General features: G+C 40.9%; 1 protein-coding gene, 1 long non-coding RNA gene and 1 pseudogene across 4 annotated transcripts; 2 read left to right on the forward strand and 1 right to left on the reverse strand.

The window, feature by feature from the left end:
• Positions 1 to 1798: 1798 nt before the first annotated feature.
• LOC120718568 lies at positions 1799 to 3579 on the forward strand. Its single transcript, XR_005692513.1, has 2 exons — positions 1799 to 2094; positions 2485 to 3579. It is a non-coding gene; the product is annotated as an uncharacterized LOC120718568 (long non-coding RNA).
• Positions 3580 to 9436: 5857 nt separating this feature from the next.
• On the forward strand, positions 9437 to 15894 carry LOC120718566 (zinc finger protein 239-like). 3 transcript variants are annotated; one of them, XM_040007104.1, is made up of 4 exons: positions 9437 to 9808; positions 10347 to 10424; positions 14644 to 15289; positions 15542 to 15894. In XM_040007104.1, the coding sequence occupies exons 3-4, from the start codon at positions 14652 to 14654 to the stop codon at positions 15837 to 15839; spliced, it is 936 nt and encodes a 311-aa protein (XP_039863038.1). In that variant the 5' UTR covers positions 9437 to 9808; positions 10347 to 10424; positions 14644 to 14651; the 3' UTR covers positions 15840 to 15894. The 3 variants fall into 3 exon arrangements, with proteins under 3 accessions (XP_039863038.1, XP_039863036.1, XP_039863037.1); XM_040007102.1 differs by having other exon boundaries at positions 9438 to 9808; positions 14644 to 15894; XM_040007103.1 differs by lacking the exon at positions 10347 to 10424 and having other exon boundaries at positions 9438 to 9808; positions 14644 to 15894.
• A 2085-nt stretch (positions 15895 to 17979) lies between these two features.
• LOC120718550 lies at positions 17980 to 25691 on the reverse strand (annotated as a pseudogene).
• Positions 25692 to 27363: the final 1672 nt, after the last annotated feature.

Consider the following 27363-nt stretch of genomic DNA (forward strand, 5'->3'; position numbering starts at 1 on the left):
ACTGGACTGTGATGGACTGACTTGATACTGAGACAGAGACTGCACCAACTTTAGGATTAGTAAATGCCGACAAACAATTCATCCAGCTGGCAAGAGAAAGGTGGATGCTTCGCTTTGTTTTGTTTTTGCAGGAGCAGGAGGATAAGAGAGACTGGAGGAGACTGTAGCTTCACATGAGTGTGAACCGCAGACTTAACACTTTGGTTGCTAATTCTGAGTTACTGTTGTTTGCATTAAGAAAACTGTGCTATATTAGCTGTGTTTTGATTAAGGTATCATGTTATATTATTGGGAATGCCAAATGCTACAGTGGAGAAAACTTTTGATATCACTCATGACTGGAATATGTTACTATTAACCATAGCAGGCCACTGTAAAAAGTCAATTAAAGTTTATAGAGGAAAATTGCCAAAACTGTAACAATATTTATGAACAGTGTTGGTCAAGTTGCTTGAAAAAAGTAATCGGATTACAGTAACGTGTTACTGCCCATCTCTGTTTATGAATAACAGGGGAATGGTAGACTTGCCACATTCAGAATAGAGATATGCAATAACAAACATTGGTCCACGTGATTTAGGTTCTCGCTTGAAATAGTAAATTATTAAAAGTAGAATATAACCGACAGGGGCATGTGATAGGAGGTGGTGCTGCACAAGAACAAGAGCAAAATAAAGGAAAATATTGTGTTTAGCTTTGAGAAATTCAAATTCAAATGTACCATTACACTCAGAGGATCGATATGAAATTCAATATATGCTAATTTTGTATGAAGTACATGACTGATAACTGTTCTGTCCTGAGCTTTTGTTTTTACAGCACCCACTTGACCACACCAACAGTTTCTCGCCACCAAAAGGGGGTACTTGCAAAGAATAGGGAGGAATATCATCAAAACTGGGAAAGGTTAGCCCCAAAGGGGGTGATAACACCATAACTTTCACTTATGGTCAAATTCTCAAAATTTGACCCCAAACTTGAAAATTCTTCAAACATTTAGAGACAGAGTGAATAAACATAATGTCGCAAACCACATAAGGATGGAGCATTTGAATCGATAAGATGGTGAAATAACACGCAGTAAAATGTGGATCATGTTGATTATGTTTATTCCAGTGTGCAGAGCAAGGTTATTATTATTAACAAAAACAAATGAAATAACGAAAACTAGAAGTGAAAAAACATTTTCGTTAACGGAAATAGAATAAAAACAAAAAAGGAAAACTAACTAAAACTGTAATGAGTGTTCACAAAACTAACTAAAATTAACTGAATTTATAGCAAAATGTGTTTAGTTTCATTGATGTGTGCATGTCCTACAATAGTCAAGGGTGAAAATGAGTTTAGTTTCCAGATTTTTTCTTGCTGTCTCATTATGCCAGCAGGTGGCAGTACGTTAGTCGAGTCGTCTGTGTTGCTGCTCCGTCCACGCGCAGAATCATGTCAGGAAAAGGTAAGGGAGCACACTCAACCCTCATCCCCAGAAAACAGAAGCTAACCCCAGGCAAGGCAGCGTGATGCATCCCGAGACAACAGGACTGGGATATCTACATAACTGTGTGAGTCAATTGCCTTCACAAAGTTTATCAATTCACTTGAACCAAAATTACAAACACCTGGTGCTGTAAGAGTTAATAGTCTCAATACCCAAGGATAAGCACAAGAGCATGACTGATATGATGGGACTGGGATTTTGCTACACTTAATTATTGCAGACACAACTAAAACTATAACTGACACTAATCAAAACTAAACTGAAACTAAGGATTTTCAAAAATAAAAACTAAACTAAACTAGCAAACAATTGGTAAAAACGAATTAAAACTGATATAAAATTGAAAATCTGAAGTCGAAGCTAAATAAAAATAAAAACTAATGAAAATTGCAAAACTATTACAACCCTGGTCCAGACTAAGATGGCGTTGGACATCTTCAGGGCAGAAAAGGGTTGGTGTGACCAAGGTGTGGTTTGGCTTGTTGTATGTACATTTCAAAATGTTACAGCTCTGGATGCACCAGTTACCAGGGCATGGAAGGATGACAGACTTTATTACATGAGGAGAAGGGAATTTTCCGGGATTGAAGATCCTCAGGGTGAGTGGTTGACTAAAGCATGCATAAAATAATCATTTTGTTATTGAATGTTAATTGATTGATAATTGGCCACATTTACAGTTGTGTTGACTTGTTGTGGACGCAGTCTACTTCATGTTTAAGGATTCTAATTAACAGACTGAACACTAAGAGAAGAATAGGCAGTGCCACACTATCAGATGCGAGTGATGGTTGGGCTCAGTGATGAATTAGGATGATGAATTCGACAATGAGGGAAAAACAGTGGGTAAAAAGGGAGTGACAAATGTGTAGTTCATATTAACACACAGGTTTTGTTTTTAGGTAGTTCTGCGGATACAGGCTCTGGGCGGAGCCAGGAGTTTAAAAGATCTAACATGATAATTAAATTGATTTTATTCTCTAACACAGGATGACAAGGCTGGAGCAACGGTACTCGAGAGAAGAATTTCTGATACTTTCTGAGATATGATGTCACTAACCTTCTCTTTTAATTTTCTAGCTCCGATGAATTGACACATGGGAGTGTGTCAAAAAGGGGGAAGTTGAGTCTGAACATTTTATGACTTTATTTGTGTGTTTAATAATTTAGGTATGGTAAAACTTAAGCTTATAATGGGTTAGACTTAGAAATGGTTCATTGGACTCATTGGGTAAATGCAAACACGCTTACACACATAGATTATGATTAGAATAAGTCCCAGGGTCAGAGAGTCCTGGACATGAGATTCTAAACCAACTTTGAATCACTAGAGGAACAATGGATAACAACATTAGATTATCAAGGCTAGGCAGAGAGGTGTTTTGGTTTTCTGCTTTGCAGAGAAAGGAACAGACACCAGACGAGGTCACGGAGATATGAGGATCCTTCACAGCAGAAACAGACGTAGGGACTGCCGAGACAGCAACTGGGGTCAAGTGTCATGGCGTTTGGGCTCCTCGAGAAGATGGATCCCATAAACACAGCAATAACCATGAAGGGGTTGGCGAAAACCAGGAACACCAGACCAACGAGGTTCGAGAGGCTCTTGGTAAAAAGGGGGACACGGCGGTGACCCCAAAATACACAGGTCTTTGTTTGAAATCGGGGCAGAATAATCCCCAGATCTGTGCAACGATTAAAGGGTGGTCTAACCCCGGAGGTCGAAGAAAGAAGCTGAGAATCACCCGACTGGAAGACACTGGTAGCTGCAGCAATAAAATAAAAGTTAAAAGGTCCTTAGACAGAGATTCTAGTCTGAGTATATTTGAAAGGTATAAGGTGGCACCAAAATGGGGGTGGAAAACTGGAGCACCAAAATAAAGCTGTGGGAGAAGTGGGGAGTGATGGGAGTGTCATCTGTAACTGCTGTTATTGTTGTAAAGCTAACTTTTCTTGCATCTGAACTGCGTAAACACAGAGGTCATCCCACATATGGTCCACCCGTTAAAGGGGGACAGAGGGCCTCAGGACCAAGAAGAACTGGACCTTGCAATGCTGGAGTGTATGTTATAAGTGATCTCTTTTTAAGAGATCAAAAGGGGGAATTGTGAGATTATTCTGTTATCATATGTTATCTTATATCTGTAGTTAAAGTAGTTGAATTATGTTAACTGCTGTAGGTCATATAATTTCCTTTAGTCTAGATTGTGTGCTGTGTATGTAGCTTAGTTTCCATTATATTTTTGGGTTAAAAGAATGTGACCATTTTTGGATTTATTAGATAAGTGTGCATCACTCTGTACCCTTGATCTGCTGTGAAAGTGTTACACTGTTTCTTGACATTTCATACTGCTGAATCATGAAGAGAATGTTGTGTGCAGAGGACCTTGTGCCAATAATAGAAGAGACAGACCACATTCCATACCCCCCACCTTTACAGAGAGCAGAAAGACAGGGAGCCGAGGTCATAACGTAGGCGCCGTAACAGAGAAAGAATGTGAATGTTTAGGCTTTTACGACTAGGTGGGGGCCACTAGAGGCTATAAGAGCTTGAGTAACCCGTCACCATTTTGAGATTTGCTGTGACCCTCTTCATGCATGTCTCCCCATCCGGATGGCTTATGCTCATAAGTGTTGAATTGTATGGAAATAAATGATTGCTGATTGAGCATTTATACACTGAGTATTGTCCTTCCTTCAGCCCAAAGATTAAAAGAATTGGGAGATTTCAACACCAGTTTGACCCATTTAGCAGAAGTCAGCCTGTTTAAGGCTCTGATATCTATTCTGTATGACTTAAAGCAGTTATGACATGGTCTGATTTTCTCACCCAATAAAGGAATATTTAATGTATCAGTCTACTCTTCATTTTATCAGAAACATTTATCACAGCTCGTACATTTTCTTTACACATATATGTAAGCATTGAGCCAAATTTAGTAATGCCAACATATGAAACGAACAATACTTGTCTCTTATCTACAATACATCTATGTATACACTGTGAAAGATACTTGTCTTTGAGTGAAGATTTAAGGTGATAGGAAATATAAATAACTGCAACTTGAATCTTTACTTAAGCTCAGTATTTGACACAGAGTTCAAGCTCACTGCTGTAATTTATCATAATAATCGAATAATGAATATATTGGCCATAATATATTTACATTAATGCTTGATATTATCATTACCAAGCAATATTTAATATATTCATAAAACTCTTCTTCTGTTCTGTTCTATTTTAAGCTGCTGCATAGAAGTAGGCAGTAAATTTTACTGCCTACTTCTATGTGTTTGTTCATAGCTTTTTTTCAGTTAGTGAGCATTTACAATGTAAATAGTCAAGTCAAGTCAAGTCAAGTCAACTTTATTGTCAATTCTGCCACATGTACAGGACATACAGAGAATAGAAACTACGTTACTCTCAATCCCTAGATAAAAAAGCAAATGAACATTTAAATATAAGAGTGATTAAAAAATGCAGGGTAAATAATTAAAAAGTAAAACTTTAAATAAATAAATTACAATACAATTTTACATATAACAAGAAAGCTATACAATATACAATATAATGGGTAAATGACATTGGGTGTAAACCAGGCAGAGTAGTGCAAATAGGCAAATAGTGCAAATGGAGATTTAGTGATGTACGGTAAGAGATAGTGTAACAACAAAGTCTTATGAGGTAATGGCAGTCCAATGCTCCACAAAGTGACTGGTAACTGGTGCAGGCCAGTGAGTGAGTCAGAGTGTGTGTGTGTGTGTGTGACAGAGTTCAGTGAGACGATGGAGGAGAAGAGGGGAGAGGGGGCAGAATCGGGAGGGAGTTAAGCTTCCTGACAGCCTGATGGATGAAGCTGTCCTTCAGTCTGCTGGTCCTGGCCTGGAGACTCCGCAGTCTCCTCCCTGACGGCAGCAGCTTGAAGAAGCTTTGCATTGGGTGCGTGGGATCAGCCGCTATGCAAAGGGCTTTTTTAGTGAGACGGGTGCTGTAAATGTCCTGGAGGGAGGGGAGAGAGACACCAATGATCCTCTCTGCAGCTCTCACTATGCGTTGGAGGGTTCTATGACAGGACGCATTGCAGGCTCCAAACCACACAGTGATGCAGCTCGACAGGATGCTCTCGATGGTGCCTCTGTAGAAAGTGTACATGATGGGGGCTGGTGCTCCTGCTCTTCTTAGTTTGCGGAGAAAGAAGAGACGCTGCTGTGATTTCTTGGCCAGTGCTGTGGTGTTGTACGTCCAGGAGAGATCCTCTGTGATGTGCACACCCAAGAACTTGGTGCTGCTCACTCTCTCCACAGACGCTCCGTCAATGGTCAGAGGAGCATGTTGGGTGTGCATTCTCCTGAAGTCCACAAGTCCTGAAGTCCTTCGTCTTCTCCACATTCAGAGAGAGATTGTTGTCAGCACACCACGTGGCCAGGCGTCTCACCTCACTTCTGTAGTCGGTCTCATCCCTGTTGCTAATGAGACCCACCACCGTTGTGTCGTCCGCAAACTTGATGAAGAGGTTGGAGCTGTATGATGGAGTGCAGTCATGGGTCAGCAGAGTGAAGAGGAGGGGGCTCAGCACACATCCCTGCGGGGCCCCCGTGTTTAAAATGATGGTGCTGGATGTATTACTGCCGACCCGTACTGCTTGAGGTCTTCCGGTGAGGAAATCCAACAGCCAGTTGCACAGTGAGGTGTTGAGCCCCAGCTGGACCAGTTTTTGAGTGAGCTGTTGGGGGATTATAGTGTTGAATGCTGAACTGAAATCTATGAACAGCATTCGAACATATGAGTCTTTTTTGTCCAGGTGTGTGAGTGCCGAGTGGAGTGCAGTGGAGATGGCATCATCGGTTGAGCGGTTTGGCCGATATGCAAACTGGAAGGGATCCAGGGAGGGGGGCAGGACAGTCTTGATGTGTTTCATGACTAGTCGTTCGAAGCACTTCATCAGGATGGGAGTAAGTGCAACAGGACGGTAGTCATTAAAGCAGGAGGGAGATGACTTTTTTGGAACCGGAATGATTGTGGTGGCTTTAAAACATGTGGGGACGACAGCCTGGATGAGTGATATGTTGAAGATGTCTGTGAAGACATCAGTGAGTTCCACTGCACAGTCTCTCAGTACACGACCAGGAATGTTGTCAGTCATGAAAATGAAGAGTGTGTGTCTGTGTGTATGTGTGTGCATGTGTGCGTACAACACACACAAACCACGAACAACCTTATAGCTGATATAGTTTATATACAAGAAATACTCCCCACAGTGCTCCATTAAGTGTAAAATAAGTATCTGGACCCTCCATCTTTCATGTGTGGATATGCGCTGGTGTTCTTCAAGACTGGCAACCAAAGATTCTCCCCTTCAAAATAATTAAACATGTCATTTAACGTTTATCTTGGCTTTACATTTCAGCAAAAACATTTGACAGTAACACGTTTCCTTATTCACAGGTTTTTGTTTAGGAACAACAGCATATTTACAGTTTTCCCTTTAAGTCTGCTCCGTTTTTTGCTCACATCCTCTCCTGCTTTTGAGAAGATTCTCTCTGCAGGTACAGAAGAAGCAACAATTCCTAGGTATCTCACTGCAAGTCTGCTTAGGGATGGGAAGGCTTGTTCATGCTCTTGCCACCAAACCAATGGATCTTTATCTCAGGGAATTAGTTTTTCCTCTGAGTACCGGCGTATTTTAATTAGTACATCACTGAAAGCTGACAGGTGATGTTGGCTTGACACAACCTGCATGTCAAAATCTGTCCTTTTGTTGCAGCAGGACCTTCGGGTGGAGGACTCTGGATAGACCCTAAAGTAGAAGGCCCTGAGGCAGAACCAACAGTAGGTGTTGAGCTTACAGTTAGAGTGGGAGCATGAGAGTGACACAAGTGGAATAATTTTGGAGACTTAAACATGTTTTTCAGATGAAACTTCCTGTGTTACTTCTTCATCAACTGTTTCCTTAATCAGGGATAATTCTCCCACATTTAAGCACAATGCATTCTTCCCTAAAAGCTAGGCTGTGGTCACGGCTTTATTTTGCACACAGATCCACTCCAACATGTAAAAGACAGAGTTCCAGCAGGTATCTACTGACTGAATTAGCTTGTGTTCTGAAACTTTCAACTGCTGATTATACTTGAGCTTCTTTGTGCTGTGGTGAAAAAAGGACACGACTGCATTTTTCCAGCACCTGCACCACTTCTGGGACAGCTTTAACACTGTCCTTTACAACTAAATTCAGTGTGTGTGCAAAACATGTATGATGCCTCCATCCAGCTTTATGAACTGCAGCAGCTATATTTGCACCATTGTCTGTGACAACTGCAATCACCTTCCAACTTATGCCCCATTCTTCTGTGATTTGCTTATGTGCTGAGCTGATATCATCTGATGTATGCTGCCCATGGAATGAGTGGGTTTCCAGGACAAATTCTCTCATTTGCCAGTTTTTGATGAGAAGACATGTTACAGTCAAATATGCCTCTGTGGACACTGAGGTCCACATATCAGTGGTAAGTACAACACTAGAAGCATTTTGCAAAGATGCTCTTACTTTCATCAAACAAATTAACAAGATGAGTCTCTGTCAGTGTTTTTCTTCCTGACTCTTTTGAGTCAAGAGCTCTCACTAGAATCCCTGGAAAACTTGGTCCTCAACTATGGACAGAGGCTGGAGGTCTTTCACAATCATCTCTACAAGGCATCTTGTGAGTGTTGCTGCTCTTGGAGAATCATCTACAATGAAAATGAAATACACAGGGCAAAACAAAAGATGGGGTATACTGCACTGAATGTTTAATCTTTTTAGGGTCATCTATGTATGCAGACTCTCAAAATAGCAAAATGGTAAATGGCCTGTATTTGTATAGCACTTTTCTAGTCCCTAAGGACCCCAAAGCGCTTTACACAACCTGTCATCCACCCATTCACACACTGGTGATGGCAAGCTACATTGTAGCCACAGCCACTCTGGGGCGCACTGACAGAGGCGAGGCTGCCGGACACTAGCGCCAGCGGGCCCTCTGACCACCACCAGTAGGCAACAGGTGAAGTGTCTTGCCCAAGGACACAACGACCGAGACTGTCCAAGCCAGGGCTCGAACCCGCAACTTTCTGATTACAAGACAAACTCCCAACTCTTGAGCCACAATCGCCTAAGCGGAAAGGAATTGATAGTTTACATATACTTGCTGTTTTATATAGAATGCTGTGTGAATGAAATTGGCAGTATAATACATAATTATAAAAATAATAACAAAGCTGATAAAATTGGCAGATAAAATTGCAAAACATACTGTTAAAGGAGATCAGATACATTTAAATATCAGTATTAGCAAAGCAGAAATGGAGAGCATGATAATTCACAGAAAATGAGGAAAAGATGGTAGCGGTGGGAGGAGGAGAGGACAAGGGGGTGGTTTTATTATATTCAAAGGAAAACAGGACACATAAGAAGTACAGAGAGCACCAGGAGAGAGGAGATTCATTTTTGGACACACTGGGTTAAACAGTAAAATATTCATTACAGGGATACATCAAGGGGGGAAATGTAGTCGCTGTGGAATAAATGACAAACATAGAACATGTTCTGTTGCACTCTGAAAATGATCAGGAAGAAAGAAGCTATATAATTTAAAACCAGGGGGAAAACAAGATTAAACAAGATATAAAGGATTTTTGAAAAGGAAATCCAGATGTGAAAGTTTTTGGGGGCTTTATTAGCCTGTTTCTAAAACAGGCTAATTTGTATGGAAGGATACGAGGATGTATATATGCGGTAGTATTCATCTATTTATTTTTATTTAATTTTTTTTTTATTAGTGTTATTATTTGGTATGAGCGAATCATTACCAAACTCCAAACCAGTTGGTGGCGGTATTGCACCACATCCTTGTTTGCCAACGTTTGTTGCCAACCGCCGACAAACCACAAACCACAAAGACGAAGAAGACGTAGTGCGCGTGCCCGCCGACAGAGCACAAAGTAGGCCTTCAGAAGAAAGAGTGTAACCACAGTCATCATACTTGTTATCAAGGAGTTTGAGGGTTTTTTCCAAGCCGACTGAGGCAAATAGCGTGTGGGCTGTACTGAGCTTCCTTACTACTGCCCCTCTGGTCTCCGGCAGATCACGTTTCTGTTTCTCATGAGTAATTGGAAACATATACGCTCTCCTAGCTCGGACAGCTTGGTCTCTTTGCAAGGTAGCCATTAACATGGGAGGAGAGTGAGCCAGCTGTCTTTACTAGTCCTAGTCCAACTACAAAGCCGGCCTTCTCCGCTGGGGGATCTTTATTTCGGGTTATTCTGAGAGGGGGTCGAGGGTGAGTACATTATAATCATATTAGTTGCCTCACTCGACAACTGTCTACAGGGTTTCTCTCTCTTAGCTAATTTTGTTTTCGGCTGTACGTTCTGTTCAGCCCCTGTCATTTTGTCTGCTTGGAGCTTCCAGCAGGACCTTGTTTTTTTTTAAATCATTTGTGTTCAGCTATTTGTTTTCCTTCAAATGAAGATGTTGTACTGAGTATTATGATTTGATGAGGTGGATAGAATGCAACAGACTCAACATTTAATAACAGAATCACCAACCAGTAATGTGTCTTTTAAGATGACGCTGTTCTAGCGGCAGGCTGTTGTAGCAGCTCCCTGTCTTCGTAAGCTCAGTGAGTGCATGTTGTTTGTTGTATATTTGCTGCTATGACAACTTAGTTTCCCTCTGGGATTAATAAAGTTTTTCTGATTCTGATGTTGGTGCTGAATCTATGAGGCACAATAATGCTACACAATACAATGGTCTGCAGTAGTGCCCTACAATAATTTTAACTGGATTAAAAAATAAAAATCTTTTTGCTGTCACAGGCGACTGGCAGGAGGTGAAGAGTCTACTGGAGCAGCATCTCAGCACCTGTAGTCAGAAACATTGGTTCTTCATCAAAGGTGACAAAGAAAAATCACCAACATTATTCTACAGACATTAATCTGTAATTATTTTGATTATTATTATTAATAATAATAACATCTAATTCTGTACACAGTGACATTTTGCCTGTTTATCCCAAATGAGAGACAAATCACTGCTGAAGAAAAATTTCATAAAGCAACTAGAATATCTTAATGACTAGGGATGGGTATTGATAAGATTTTCACGATTCCGATTCCATTTTCGATTCTGTTTAACGATTCGATTCTTTATCGATTCTCTTATCGATTCTTTTTAAAAAAGGAGAACACTAAGGTCGATTAGCTTAGAACTTTGTTTTATATCTTCTCTTTGAACAAGATAGAAATTTAGGAGTAACATGGCCTTACAATCCCAGCAGTGAGATCTTAAGAGATCCACAGCCTACGGCTTTTCAATGGGGTGTCACAGGGTCCCCAGGAAAAAAAATTGTAAATGTAAAATAATAAAATAAATATTCTTCTGTAGCAATAACAAAGTATAACATAAATTATTCTGTAGCAATTACACAAGAATATTCAGTAATGTCCCTGCCTACAATTAAACACATTCACATACCGAAAATCGGGGGCATCTGCTGTGGCAAATGGGTGCAAATCTTTTACCACAAACTTAGTCACTGCTCGGTGACATTCGTCTATCCAGGGGGGCCAATGGCGCGATATGGCAGCCTCGCTTCTGTCAGTCTGCCCCAGGGCAGCTGTGGCTACAACCGTAGCTGCTTCCACCAGTGTGTGAATGTGAGAGTGAATGAATAGTGGTATTGTAAAGCGCTTTGGGTGCCTTGAAAAGCGCTATATAAATCCAATCCATTATTATTATTATTATTATTATTATTATATTATTATTATCCTGGCCTGAAAGGAGATGCTGATGGTAGACTGCAGCGAGAACTGCCAGCATCTGAGCCAGCCAGACTCTGTCTGTCTCTCTCATCATGGTCACCTAAATGCACAGTAATGGCAGGTTTTGTAATAAGGCAGATCGCGCTAACATAATATGCACTGTTAGTTGATTATTTACCTGCCGTATTAACGGGAGAGGACATGCAAACGTTACCGCTGCTGCTGGGCTGAGATTCACGAGTCTGGAGCGGAATTAAAACCACGACATTCATTTAAGGTCATCGCGTGTTTTGTGAGCAAATGCTTTTGCATATTCGTAGTGTTTCCTCCTCAAGTCAAGTCAAGTCAAGTTGGCTTTATTGTCACTTCAACCATATACAGTTTGACAGTAGACAGTGAGGCGAAACAACGTTCCTCCAGGAACCAAGGTGCTACATGCAACATAAATTTACAACATAAATTAACAGAAAACACTAAACTAGCTAACTATTTCTAAATGAAATATCTACTTTGCAAGTATTGCAAGTTGCCCTGCTGTCATCCGTTCTCGTAAAGTATAACCAAACTTTTGAGCGTTTGAGCCGCTTAGGCGCGGTGATTCCTGCCAGGTAAATGATGCTCCGCAACATGGTGATGTCATTCGGGGCGACTGGAATCAATAAGGGAATCGTTTGCAAAAATGGCAGACAATTCCAAGGAATTGAAACAGTGGTAACCAGTTCTCAACAAGAACTGGGTTTTGATACCCATCGCTATTAATGACTTGTTTGTAATTTTTCATTTGTCTGTGAAATGCTTGTAAAACATTGTTTATATTTAAAAATGTATATTTATGGTATGTACTCATCAGTTTTCAGAACAAGTCATTCCACAGAAACAGCTCAATTCAATGAGGTCATTATTCAGTTAGTTTACCAGGTCAGGTTCTCAACCTGCTTTCATTAAAAGGAAACCCGACTATTAGGACAAGTTACTCAAAATATGTTACAAATTATCTCCACTACACAAAAAACATACTTGAGAATAACTACAATTTTTTTTTTGTTATTCATTAAATCTTTGTTGTTTAAAACTATTTTGAAGCCGTTGGAGCGGCCATGTTTTTTCGCACAAAATGCATTCTGGGATGATGACATGTATTGGTTGTCCGCAGTATAAGTGCTTTCGTTCAGCTAACCTGTTTTGTTTTTTAAAGTGTATCAACTGTATTAATTAACTTGCCTATTAGTGACCTGGTTATGACTTGGTAGACCAGCACTATCCAGTCTTTAGGTCTGATGTCATTAGCCATGTCTGGGCCCAAACTCTGGTGCAGGTCCCAAAGTCAAATGACCACTGCAGCCTTACTGAGAGCTGAAAAACTGTCTAAATTCTTTCACCATCAATAAAAAGATGAGTGTGGCTGTTCTACCAGGTGTAATAATTAAGTTTAACATCCATGAACACGGAATTTATGACATTTAACTAAGTTAGAAGTTACCAAGGAGTTAACTCGCTTGCTTCCATCTAAATATAATAAATTTTCTGACTGAGGGATTTGTGAACCAAATTAACAGCTCTGTTATCACTTCCAACATAAATGACAAAAGGAAAGTAAACATCAGCAACTGGTATACAGACATGGACAAAATTGTTGGTACCCTTTGGTCAATGAAAGAAAAACTCACAATGGTCACAGAAATAACTTTAATCTGACAAAAGTAATAATAAATAAAAATTCTATAAATCTTAACCAATGAAAGTCAGATATTGCTTTTCAACTATGCTTCAACTGAATTATTTAAAAAATAAATGCATGAAACAGGCCAAGACAAAAATGATGGTACCCACAACTTAATATTTTGCAGCACAACCTTTTGACTCAATCACTGCAATCAAACGATTCCTGTAACTGTCAATGAGACTTCTGCACCTCTCAGCAGGTATTTTGGCCCACTTGAAGGGCGCAGTTTCCAGACTGCATGTTTCAGCTCCTTCCAAAGATGCTCAATATGATTGAGGTCAGGGCTCATAGAAGTCCACTTCAAAATAGTCCAATGTTTCCTTCTTTGCCATTCTTGGGTGTTTGTGTGTTTTGGGTCATTGTCCTATTGTAAGACAAATGACCTGCGACTGAGACCAAGCTTTCTGACACTGGCCAGCACATTTCTCTCCAGAATCCCTTGATATTCTTGAGATTTCATTGTACCCTGCACAGATTCAAGATACCCTGTGCCAGATGCAGCAAAGCAGCCCCAGAACATAACCGAGCCTCCCCCATGTTTCACAGTTGGGACAGTGTTCTTTTCTTAATATGCTTCATTTTTCTGTCAGTGAACATCGAGCTGATGTGCCTTGACAAAAAGTTCAATTTTTGTCTCATCTGTCCACAGGACATTCTCCCAGAAGCTTTGTTGCTTGTCAACATGTAGTTTGCCATATTCCAGTCTGGCTTTTTTATAATTTGTTTTCAACAATGGAGTCCTCTTTGGTTGTCTCCCATGTAGCCCAATTTGGCTCAAACAACGACAGCTGGTGTGACCTGACACTGATGTTCCTTGAGTATGAATTTTAGCTTGGATCTCTTTAGAAGCCTTTCTTGGCTCTTTTGTTACCATTGAGATTATCCGTCTCTTTGATCTGTCATCAATTTTCCTCCTGCGGCCATGTCCAGGGAGGTTTGCTACGGTACAATGGATCTGCAATTTCTGAATAATAGGTGCAAGTGTAGTCACAGGAACATCTAGCTGCTTGGAGGTTGTCTTATAGGCTTTACCTTTAACATGCCTGTCTATGATTTTCTTTCTAATCTCCTGAGACAACTCTTTCCTTTGCTTCCTCTGGTCCATGGTGAGTGTGGTACACACCATGTCATCAATCAACACACTGAGTCCTATATATAGGCCCACTGACTGATTACAAGATTGGACACACCATGGATTAACATGTCCCTTTGGTCACATTATTTTCATTTTTTTCTAAGGGTACCATTATTTTTGTCCAGGCCTGTTTCATGCATTTATTTTTTAAAGTAATTCAGTTGAAGCATGGTTAAAAAGCAATGTCTGACTTTCACTGGTTAAGATTTATAAAAAAAAAAACTTTATTATTACTTTTGTCAGATTAAAGTTATTTTTGACCATTGTGAGTTTTTCTTACATTGACCGAAGGGTACCAACAATTTTGTCCACGTCTGTATATAAGTATGTAGATGTATATAGATGCGTAAATGCATATGTGGGTTTTCTTTCTTGGAAGTATGGTCTTAATTTGAAGTAAGGTTCTAAGAATGCAATGTGGCGTCATATGTACACTTTGTAGGTTTGGTCGTTCCATAACTGCATGTGACTGTTTTGGTTCTTTGTCATTGTAGGCGAAAGAATGGAAAGCATGTCGAAACCTCGGTCCATTGATGATTGCAACATAACTCAACCAGTTCCTGCAAGTAAAGATGAACCTGTTGTGATCCCTGTGGAGAAGACTTCTACCACTATGAAGCAGGCCAGAAGACGACAGCGCATTGACAGTGGGAACAGAAGCCTTACATGCGATCAGTGTGGAAAGGCTTTTACTCGTAATAGCAGTTTAAAACAACATCAGCTCATGCACACTGGATTGAAACCATTCAGCTGTGATCGGTGTGGAAAGGTTTTCACTCACAATGCCAGCTTAAAAATACATCAGCTCGTCCACACTGGCATTAAACCATTCAGCTGTGATCAGTGTGGAAGGGCTTTCACTCAGAGTAGCGGCTTAAAAAAACATCAGCTCATCCACACTGGATTTAAACCATTCAGCTGTGATCTGTGTGGAATGTCTTTTTCTGACAATGGCAACTTAAAAAGACATCAACTCGTTCACACTGGCATTAAACCATTCAGTTGCGATCAGTGTGGACAGGCTTTCACTCATAATAGCAAGTTAAAAAAACATCAGCTCATCCACACTGGATTAAAAGCATTCAGCTGTGATCAGTGTGGAATGTCTTTTACTGTAAATGGCAATTTAAAACAACATCAGCTCGCTCACACTGGATTTAAACCATTCAGCTGTGATCAATGTGGCAGGGCTTTCACTCAGAGTGGCAGTTTAAAAAAACATCAGCTCATCCACACTGGATTTAAACCATTCAGATGTGATCAATGTGGCAGGGCTTTCACTCAAAGTGGAAGCTTAAAAAGACATCAGCTCATCCACACTGGATTGAAAGCATTTAGTTGTGATCAGTGTGGAAAGACCTTCACTGAGAATGGCAACTTAAAACAACATCGGCTCGCTCACACTGGATTTAAACCATTCAACTGTGATCAATGTGACAGGGCTTTCACTCAGAGTGGCAGCTTAAAAAAACATCAGCTCATCCACACTGGATTGAAACCATTCATCTGTGATCAGTGTGGAAAATCTTTTACTCGGCATACAACCTTAAAAGAACATCAGGCCATCCACACTGGCATTAAACCATTTGTCTGTTGTCAGTGTGGAAAGGGTTTTGGTCGCATGGATACTTTAAGAAATCATCAACTAATCCACACTGAAGTTAATTCATTTTTAAGCAGTCAGTGCTAAAAGGCTGTTACTTCTATGTACACATTCAAAAAAAATCAGATCGTTCACACTGCAATTATAGTGTGTGTTTAATTATGGTAATTGTGAAATTTGTGGAAATTCTTTCATTTATAACAAATATTATTGAGTCATCAGAAAATCCACACTATATGTCCTGCTATGACAAAACTGGCAGACCAATGTGACATTGCTCTGACAAAGTTCTTTTGGACGTCCTGGTCAATCATCTTAACCTCCTAAGACCCGAACTCTTCCACGGCATGCATTTTTAATTTCTCTTTGATATTTGGGCATATTGGGGCCCAAGAACGTCAAAAGAAAGAATTACCAGATTTTTTTTTTTACCTTATTTTTGTTTTTAAGAAAAATAAGAGCCACATATGAGGATATTCATTTACAATTTTGATAGAACAGTAGCAGTATAATGTCCTCGTAAGTGGATATCAGGCCCTTGTAAAGCAAAATTTAGTATTTTGGTCTAAATAACCCAAAATGTGATGTCCACATATGTGGATGCCAGGTCCTAGGAGGTTAAGTTTAAGATTGCAGACTCCTATAACTGTCATAGTACTGGGTCTTGACCCAGTGTTTTGTGCTTTGGGGCATTGGCTGTTTCTAGCTTCAGTTTTATTGAATATTGTAATATTTAGTGTTTATTTCTATTTATGTTCTTGTATTTGTTCTTCTGCTTTATGTAATATTTGTAATTTCTAGTCTTTAGGTTCTGTTATCATACCTTCCCTTTGATAGGTTTGTAGCATAAACCTATTTGCTGGAACGTTCAAGACACAAGCAGGTAAAGTTCTTTATGATTCTTGTGCACGGGAGAGAACTGGACAAGCGCCATTCCTTCGCCCGACTCCAGTTGCTCTCGTCTGCTCCCTCGTAACACTGCTCTTTTATTGAGGTTACATGAATATGCATAGGCTCATTAACACATGACGTCTTACATAGGTACATATATGAACAAAGAGTACTGTCTGTGTGTGTGTGAGTAGGTATGTGTGTGTGTAAGTGTGTGTGTGTGGGGTCAGAATGTGACCCCATAAACGACTTCCCTAAACCTGCTGGTCTGGAAGTCCAGCAGTCCATCTAAACATAAGGCACTTATACTAAAACAGATATAGATGTGTTTATCCTACCATGAAACAATAAAAGAAGGTACGACCTCTCCCATGCTCCCAGGCTGTGGGTGTGAATGCCAGAACACTCTGGAATGCGCACCAAGCCTTTGTAGACTACTAAGGATCAGACCCCTATCAATATGACATCGACTATAAACTCTTAAGCATATATGAGTAAATATTTCTAAGCATAAATGACAATCAACAATATAAACCTGACACCCTCTTTTTCACATTGTTTTATCAACCTTTTCTCCAAGTTTGTTTTACTTTCAAGTTTTAATTTTATTCGCCACATGCACAGTCATACAAACTATGATATGCAGTGAAATGCTTGTGTCTGAACTGCGTTTGGTGTTGCTCTTCTGTCTTCCCAGTTTGCCTTTTTCCCAGCTTAGTTTCTTAGTTTTAGTTTCTGTGTTCAGCAGTTGGGACATACCTATTCTTGTTTCATCATTATTATGTTCCTAATGAAACCTCCAGTTCTTGGGTTGTGTATGTGTGTGGTTTTGTTTATTAGTATTTTTGTATATTTTGGTGTTTGAGAGTATTTTTTGCTACAACAATAAATCTGCCTCTTTGCGTTTATTTCCCTGTCTGTGAGTCCTTTCTTCTGTCTGTCACTCAGTACCATCATGACAATACTAACTTGAGAGGACCGTATTCTGACCGTGGTCGTTAAGGCGTCTGGCAAGGGATCTCAAAATTGGATTAGAAATGGCAGACAGTTGGTGTCGTAAACCACCTCTTCTGTTCAAAGATAATTATTCACAGTGGACGTAGGTGGCTTCTTTCACTCCTCTTTCAAACCATCTGTCTTCTCTGTCCAAAATGTGAACATTGGCATCCTCGAAAGAGTGACCTTTGTCCTTTAGATGCAGATGGACAGCCTAATCTTGTCCCATTGAGGTGGCTCTTCTATGTTGTGCCATGCATTTATGAAGTGGTTGTTTGGTCTATCCAATGTAGAGGTCTGGGAATTCCTCGCTACACTACTGCATACACTATTGTAAATATCAACACTTCGCTGAGTTCTTTTGATTCCTCAGAGGCATCTGATGGAAGACAAAACACTGCTCAATAGACCATTTAACGCTTTATTACTTCTAGGGATATGCGTCCTGCATGACACGTTGCCACGGATCTCAAAATGGTGGTGTGCCCCTAACACTTTTATTACAGAAGCTTTCTCATTCTACAAGGTGGGCCATTTATATGGATACACCGTAATAACATGGGAATGGTTGGTGATATTAAAGTCCTGTTTGTGGCACATTAGTATGTGTGAGGGGGCAAACTCCTCAAGATGGGTGGTGACCATGGTGGCCATTTAGAAGTCGGCCATCATGGATACAACTTTTGTTTTTTCAATAGGAAGAGGGCCATGTGACACATCAAACTTATTGGTAATGTCACAAGAAAAACAATGGTGTGCTTGGTTTCAACATAACTTTATTCTTTCATGAGTTATTTACAAGTTTCTCTTTGTTCACAGCCATTGACATGTCGAAGAGGTTAACACGTGAGGAGCGGATCAAAATTGTGTTGATATCTGGTGAACGCAGAAACCGGGTCATTGCAGCAGATTTCAATGCAATCCTACGATACCACCCATCTCCCATGCTACAGTTAGCAAACTGATTGCTAAGTTCCGTGAAACTGGTTCAGTGTTGGATTTGCCAAAATGTGGACGCAAGAAAACTGTCACTAATGAAGAAACATCAGTGGCTGTCCTAGCTTCATTCAGCAAGAGCCCACAGCGTAGCACTTGCCGCATGTCACTGGAGAGTCGCATTAGTCGAACACCCCTTCGGCGGATATTAGCTACCCACAAATGGCACCCTTACAAACTCCAGCTACTGCAGCATGTCAACGAGGATGACCCAGATCGGCGCACAGAATTTGCAGAATGGGCAAAACAAAAATTGGAACAGGACCCTCAGTTCACGCAGAAGATTTTGTTCAGTGATGAGGCAAACTTTTATGTGAATGGTGAAGTTAACAAACAAAACCACCACTATTGGTCTGACACTAACCCACATTGGATGGATCCTCCAAGACTGTTGGAACAACAAAAGTGATGGTTTGGTGTGGTATATGGGGTACAACGATAGTGGTTCCTTTCTTCATCAATGGAAAACTCAAGGCCACTGGATATTTAAAATTGCTACATGATGATGTGTTTCCCTCTTTGTGCACTGAAGCTGGCACGTTCCCTGAGTTTTCCAGCAAGATGGTGCACCACCACTTTATGGGTGCCAGGTCCGTTCATTCCTAGATGAACAGTTTCCTGGAAAGTGGATTGGTCGTTGTGGGCCAGTTGAATGGCCCCCAAGGTCTCCCGATCTGACCCCCTTAGACTTTTATCTTTGGGGTCATCTGAAGGCAATTGTCTATGGTGTGAAGATACGAGATGTGCAGCACCTGAAACTACGGATGCTGGATGCCTGTGCTGGCATTTCTCCTGCGGTGTTGCTATCAGTGTGTGAAGAGTGGGAGAAGAGGGTTGCATTTACCCCTCACATATACTAATGTGCCACAAACAGGACTTTAATATCACCAACCATTCCCATGTTATTACGGTGTATCCATACAAATGGCCCACCCTGTGTCTCAGTAACTGTCCACTAGAGATGGTCCCCTCTTATCTACATTTTCCCAGGCAAGCGTGGGCGAAAGTCTACAGCTTTCTACTCCCCAAGGACACATAGTCTAATGCCTTTATTTTCAGGGCTGTGTCTACTTAATACTACACTGTATAACTTTTTAACACTTATTAATAAAAAAGCATAGCTTTATTGAGGCAATGCAAATTTTTTAATACCAACACTACATTGTTAAGTTTGTGTTTAGGAGTTTTGTCTGATACACCAGCTACATAGGGGATGTCAATGTTGTTGCCTTTGTCTTTCTTATCCTTTACTGATTTGATGAAAGCCCAATTAGGATAACCACATGTTTTAAGAGCTTCCTTGTGTGTGTGTTCCTTCTTTTTCCCTTCAGGCTTAGAGCAGAACATTTTCTGCATGGTGTTGTAAAGTCCTGATTACTCCGAGTTTGTGTTCCATGGGGTGGTGTCAGTCAGAGAGGAGGTACTGGTCCGTGTGTGTGGGCTTCCGGTAAACTTAAATTTTGAGGTTTCCGTTCTCTTCAATGCGCATGGCACAGTCTAGGAATGGCAAACAGTTATCCTTTGTGTGTTCTCTGGTGAACTTGATGTTTTTATCCGCGGCATTAATGTGAGCAGTGAAGGATTCCACTGCTTGGGTTTTGATTAAGGTACTCTCCCTCTAAACGAGCCAAGAGCCTTTCTTTCCACCTTCTCCATATAAAGGTTGGCTACAATAGGTGACACCGGGGAGTACATGGCACATCCAAGTTTTTGTCTGTAGAAACCCTTGTTGTATTTGAAATATGTGGTGGTAAGGCAGAGGTCCAACAATGTGCAAATCTGATTGGGAAGGTGAATTTGGTTGTGTCTTCCAAGGTGCTGTCTTCTTGTAGTCGTTTTCTGACAGTCTCCACTGCCTCCGTAGTAGCTATGCAATTGAAGAGAGCGACTACATCAAAGGACACCATAGTTTCATCTGGATCCAGGGTAAGTTTCTGGACCTTGTCGGTGAAGTTGGTGGAGTTCTTGTGGGTGTTCTCCACAAGAGGTGCTAGGATGGTAGCAAAATGTTTCGAGATGTTGTAAGTGGCTGAGTTTATGCTGCTAACAATGGGTCTGAGTGGAACACCTTCTTTGTGGATCTGTAAATGCAGGGTATGGCATTCCCTGGGTATAAATGGTTAATGGGCTGGTTCTTAAATAGCGCTTTTCTACTCTCAATGTGTCACGGTTCTGGGTCATTTTAACCCAGCATTTTCAGTTTCTTATATTCCTTTGTATTATGGTTTGTAATCTGATGTTTTTGTTATGCTTTGTTGTTTATTAGTATAATTCCATGTTACAGTTTATTCAGGTTTTGTTCTTAGGTTTTGTGTCTTGTATGTGTCTTGTGCCTTAGTGTACAGTCGTGGCCAAAAGTTTTGAGAATGACACAAATATTAGTTTTCACAAAGTTTGCTGCTAAACTGCTTTTAGATCTTTGTCTCAGTTGTTTCTGTGATGTACTGAAATATTATGACAAGCACTTCATACATTTCAAAGGCCTTTATTGACAATTACATGACATTTATGATAAGAGTCAGTATTTGCAGTGTTGGCCCTTCTTTTTCAGGACCTCTGCAATTCGATGGGGCATGCTCTCAATCAACCTCTGGGCCAAATCCTGACTGATAGCAACCCATTCTGTCATAATCACTTCACTGACTTTGTCAGAATTTGTGGGTTTTTGATTGACCACAATGTTCTCAATTGGATTAAGATCTGGGGAGTTTCCAGGCCATGGACCCAAAATTTCAACATTTTGTTCCCCAAGCCTCTTAGTTATCACTTTTGCCTTATAGTACGGTGCTCCATCGTGCTCGAAAATGCATTGTTCTTCTCCAAATTGTTGTTGGATTGTTGGAAGAAGTTGCTGTTTGAGGGTGTTTTGGTACAATTCTTTATTCATGGCTGTGTTTTTGGGCAAAATTGTGAGTGAGCCCACTCCCTTGGATGAGAAGCAACCCCACATATGAATGCTCTCAGGATGCTTTACTGTTGGCATGACACTGGACTGATGATAGCGCTCACCTTTTCTTCTCTGGACAAGCTTTTTTCCAGATGCCCCAAACAATCGGAAAGATGCTTCGTCGGAGAATATGACTTTGCCCCAGTCCTCAGCAGTTCATTCACTATACTTTCTGCAGAAGATCAATCTGTCCCTCATGGGTTTTTTTTTTTTTTTGGAGAGAAGTGGCTTCTTTGCTGCCCTTCTTGACACCAGGCCATCTTCTAAAAGTCTTCACCTTACTGTGCGTGCAGATGCGCTCACACCTGCCTGCTGCCATTCCTGAGCAAGCTCTGCACTGGTGGCACTCGGATCCCGCAGCTGAATCCTCTTTAGGAGACTTTCTTGGATGCCCTGAAAGCCTTCTTAACAAGAATTGAACCTCTTTCCTTGAAGTTCTTGATGATCCTATAAATTGTTGATTAAGGTGCAGTCTTAGTAGCCACAATATCCTTGCCTGTGAAGCCATTTTTATGCAACGCAATGATGGCTGCACGTGTTTCTTTGCAGTTCACCATGGTTAACAATGGAACAGCAATGATTTCAATTTCAAGCATCGCCCTCCTTTTAACATGTCAGGTCAGCCATTCTAACCCAATTAGCCTTACATAATGATCTCCAGCCTTGTGCTCGTCAACATTCTCACCTGAGTTAACAAGACAATTACTGAAATGATCTCAGCAGGTCCTTTAATGACAGCAATGAAATGCAGTGGAAAAGTTTTTTTGGGATTAAGTTAATTTTCATAGCAAAGAAGGACTATGCAATTCATCTGATCACTCTTCATAACATTCTGGAGCATATGCAAATTGCTATTATGAAAACTTAAGCAGCAACTTTTCCAATATTTATGTAATTCTCAAAACTTTTGGCCACGACTGTAGGTTTAGTTCTGTGTCAAGTCTGTGTCTTTGTGAGTTGTTTCCTGTTTAATTTTGAAGGGTTATGTCTTATGTCAGTGTTGCTAGCTTCACTCCCCTGTCTCATTAGGTCTCATTCCTCCCAGCTGTGTTCCCCTTCTGTCTGTAATTCCTTGATGACTCCCTCAGTGTATTTAAGCCCCGTGTTCCTTTCTGTAAGTGTCATGTTGTACCCTCAGACTGGCATGGCTGTTTCTGTTCTCAGTGTTCGTGGCTCAGTTTAAGTTTTGTTCCGTTTTTTTGTTTTTTTAACTTGGCCTACGATAAAGCAGAGGACTTTGAATTCCGCCTCCATGAGTCTGCATATTGGGTTCTTTATCCTGCCTGCCTGCACACAGCCTTGACAATAAGCACTCAAAGCGCTTTATAAAACTCATGCATTCACCCAATCATACCCATTCACACAAGCACTTTATCTAAGGTTTTTAGTGCTTCTGTCTAACATTCACTCGCATACTCGAGGGACTTTGGTACTGGACAGGGTGGCTGAAACTGTCATCCTGAATTGCTCTGTAAGTAAGTACAGTACAGTATGAGGTCCACAATGTTGGATTACGAGAGAGACGTTGAAAGGCTGCTCCAACAGAACTTATTGTTTCAGAGGAAAACACAAAAAAGTGTACCGTCCAGTCTTAATAGCATACTTACAACTGGGCTCATCAGGCATTCTTTTTGGCTGCAGTGGTTGTTATTATATTTACATGGTTCCAGCTCCCGTTTCTGGTCGGTGACAGCTCGTACTTTTACACTCTCCTTTTTCTCCCTCCCTGGCGCTCACAGACACGGGTATAGCATTCCATTCTCCCTGCAGCACGAACTACACTGCCCATGAGGCTACATTCTTTAGGGTGATACCTGTAACACTCTGCCTTTTGGCTTTATATGAAATCATTTTAAAAAATATTTCTTTACATCATTATGAGATGTGAGATTGAGACACAGGCAGTTGCGCCTCTAAATGCGTGTTTTGTTTGGGTTTCCACCAGTGTGGAATTACCAAAATAAATAGAGAGAGCATAGCTCAACATATGAAACAGGAAAATACCGCTGTGTAATTCCTTTATTTCAATAAAACAACTTTATTCTGAATACCACCTTTTTTAAACGGTAACTGTAATGGAATACAGTTACTCATATTTTTTGTTTTAAATACGTAATGGTCGTACATATATTCCGTTACTCCTGAACACTGTATGCTACCCAATTGGGTGACTGTTGTTGCAATTTGGCACTGTGTAGATAAAACTGAAAAATGTTAACAGAATAATATTAATGGAATAAAATGGAATAAAATATTAAATGAAATCTGTTTTGTTTGATTTCATAGTAGGAAATTGGGGTGACGGTTACAAGTGTGTGTGTGTGTGTGTGTGTGTCTGTCTGTCTGTCTGTCTGCACATGTGTGGTAATCTGCAGAGACAAGTTTGCAGAGTCTGACAGCAGTTGGAGGGAAAAACCTGCAATATCTCTCCGTCCCACACCATGGATGCCGCAGCCTGTCATTGAAGGAGCTGCTCAGTGCTGTCAGAGTCTCCTGGATGTCCAACAGGGATGACAGCTAAGCCACCATTCTCCTGTCACTCACCACCTCCACTGTGTCCAGACGGCGCCTTAGAGCAGAGCTGGCCCTCAGGATCAGCCTGTTCAGTCTTTTCCTGTCCCCAACAGAGATGTTGCCACCCCAGTAGAATCCAAAAGACCTGAGTCTCCGCAGCAGCCATGGAAAAGCGATAAAAGGTGTCGGTGCATGCTATGAGGAAAGCTCCCTAATTACAGAAGTTCTGTTTGAAAAATACTCCTGTTTCCACTAGGGGTGGGTTTCAGTTATGTAATTTCTGATTAAAATCGAATTTAGCTTGAATAAAGCAATATGAATTAATTAAATCCTCAATCCATTTTTAAATATTAATGTATTTAGCAAGAAATGCCAGAATCTCAGGTTAAAGCTTTCATTTCAACAATCACCAAACAGCTAAAACAGCAAAAGTGAGCAGATAAACGGATTCCACACAAAGATGTAAAAACAAAGACGTAAACACAAAGTGCGGACCCGACACATCAGAACCTGTGAGATGTCGGTTTTCTCACCCTACATGGGCTGAAAACTAACATCTCTCAGATGCTGCAGATGCAGGTTTTTGTCACTCTTTGACCAAAATTCACTTAACCAGCAGCAAAAGAAGATCAAAACTATGCTTCACATTTAATTAATGTCGTCATTAATAGGGATGGGTACCGATATCTGGTTCTGACATAAACGGTAGTAACCATACTGAAAAGCGGCGCACGTTTCAGTGCTTTATTTTTTTTTTCTTTTTCATGAGATGTCATACACTAATATTTCAAACTCCGCCACTCTGTGTCCCTTCGCCACTGCCTCGTTTGCATTTTGGACGAAATGGATTCTGGTATGATGGTCTGATATTGCATTTTGTCATTTCGAGGTGATTGGAGACCGAAACAGCCAATCAGATTTTTTTTGCATTCAAGTCTGTGATTGGCTGGTTTTGTGGCACAAATAGAGATTGACAGACCACGTGACTTTCACGCATTGCATGTCAAGTATGAGTGGCAACAAAATCAAAACACTGCACCAAGCACTAGTATTTCCAGCACCGGTAATCATTAATTCTGCGGTTTTAATCCCTACTTCCATTTTATTTGCCCCAAAAACAGTTATGTACAAAACGACGGAGAACACGGCAGGTCCGTATGAAGACAGACTTGACGAAAAGGCAAAAAAAAGTACGAGGAAAAAATCAAAGGAGTTAAAGGGTCTGACCCATACGAGCATACAGAGTGGAGTAAGGACGTTAGCGTGCTGCCCAACTTTCATCACGGACATATTTATTATTATATGGTCCTAAGTGTTAGTGCATACCAATGACTGTAAAAAAGATGGATGACGCGACACCGCCTCCTCCCATTGTGCAAAAATGAAGCCGAAATATCCCACTTGTGGAGGCTGCCATCTTGCAAATTTGGAGCCAGAGTCTGCGCAGTAGTGACTTGAGGTGGACCGACTGTGTAACGCTCCCGCCCATACACCCGCTGGACATGACCGCAAACATGCCCCTCTACACTTTTTACGTAGCCCAGTGTTATGGCCCGTCTAGGCACGGCCAGACCACAACATAAAGGGTGATCCATCCCCGTCCAACCCCAAGCAGCACGTCACACACTTAATATTTTGTGACAGTGATTTATTTACAATAAGTGCAGTTAAACAAAGGAAGGGAGCATATCATAACTTCAGGGTGAACCCAAGGCCAAAACAACAAACAAAAGGTAACCTATCTCAGGAATAAACACAACTTACCTACTCAAAAGAACTAAACCAAACGACAATCACTTTCCTCCCTGCCTAACAAAAACAGGAGAAAACTGATCAAACAAAAAGGCGGTCCACCCCTACATGCTCTTACATTAACATAATATTTTGACACAGTGAACGGTCTGCCGGTTGGGTTGGGCCGAGGATGAATGAATTGGCAATCCCTGGCGGTCTCTTCTTATCCGCTGCCTCCCAGTCCTCAGCCAATCGGTGTGAGCCATCCACCCTGGATGCACCAATCCCGGAGGAGCACCTGGACACTCAAATTCACACATGATTACGATCACAGTCATAACACCCCCTTTCCCAAGAATTAACATTACCCCCAAAATGTTTAATTCAAGGAGAAAGTGCTCTAGACAGGGTATCAGCCAACACGTTCTCTTTCCCTTTCTTGTAATTGATCTCCAAGTTAAAATCTTGCAATAACAACGACCAGCACATAAGTCTTTGATTGGAGTTGCGCATTTGGGAAAGAAACACCAGTGGGTTGTGATCGGTAAACACCTGCACAGGCAGCACACTTGACCCGACATAGACCTCAAAATGCTGTAACGCAAGGAGTAAGGCAAGAGCCTCTTTTTCAATGGTGCTATAATGGGCCTGGTGTCTGTTATCGAGTTTTTTGCTGGTTTACCGCGACTGACGACTCATTTAATTAAGGTAAATACAACCATGTCACTGTTATAAAAAAAAAGAAACACAGCTTATCATTTTATAGTTCTAAAATCACTCTGTTGTTAATTCGTTAGCTAGATTAGCCGCTAGCATACGCACTGTGTTGGAGGCTTGTTGCTAGCTAGTTAGAAATGCTACACACCTGTTACTCTAATAGTCTGTGTTATTGAATGATTCAGCACTTCTTAGGGGTTTTTTTTTATCCATTTTTAGACAGCGATGAGATCATCTGCACACTCTACAGAGGCTCAGAGTTACTGTTAATATCAAAAATATAATGCTGTCCTTTGAGATTTTAACATAAGACTGTGAGTGTAATGGATCTGAAACTTTAAATCTTCAGAGCTCTCTACAGCCTGGTAACATGGAAACTTTAAAAACATCAGCAGAATGTTTCAGTAGTGTAGTGTAATTTGTTTTTTTCATTTAATAATAGAGTCCATATTATATCAATGGCTACATTCACCCTGGACAGAAACTAGTGAGGGAGACCTGGGTTTCCTGGGTCCAGAGGTTTGGAGAAACTTCTTCCATTTCTTTCATCACAGCTGTCCTATGCTAGATGTTCTGTTGACCCACTGAGAGAGGCATCATTTAAGAAACAACAGGAACACTGAAGCTCATCGCATTGATCAAGCAGGACTCATGACCTTCACCAACAGCTCCCTCACAGGGAAATCTTCAGAGCTCCCCCGTAGGCCTGCCCCAGGAGATGGATAAACCCAGCATTTCATGAACACTGTGATGGAGATCTTTGGTTTGTGTAATGTTATAAATACTCGGATACTCCCCAGAGGCTCCAGACTTTTA

Source organism: Simochromis diagramma, unplaced genomic scaffold (assembly GCF_900408965.1).
Source record: "Simochromis diagramma unplaced genomic scaffold, fSimDia1.1 OVJJ01000531.1, whole genome shotgun sequence".
Taxonomy (NCBI): Eukaryota; Metazoa; Chordata; class Actinopteri; order Cichliformes; family Cichlidae; genus Simochromis; species Simochromis diagramma.

Bases quoted from the DNA above. Each gene is read 5' to 3' on its own strand.
- LOC120718566 (XM_040007102.1), top strand. From the start codon at position 14,652: ATGGAAAGCATGTCGAAACCTCGGTCCATTGATGATTGCAACATAACT.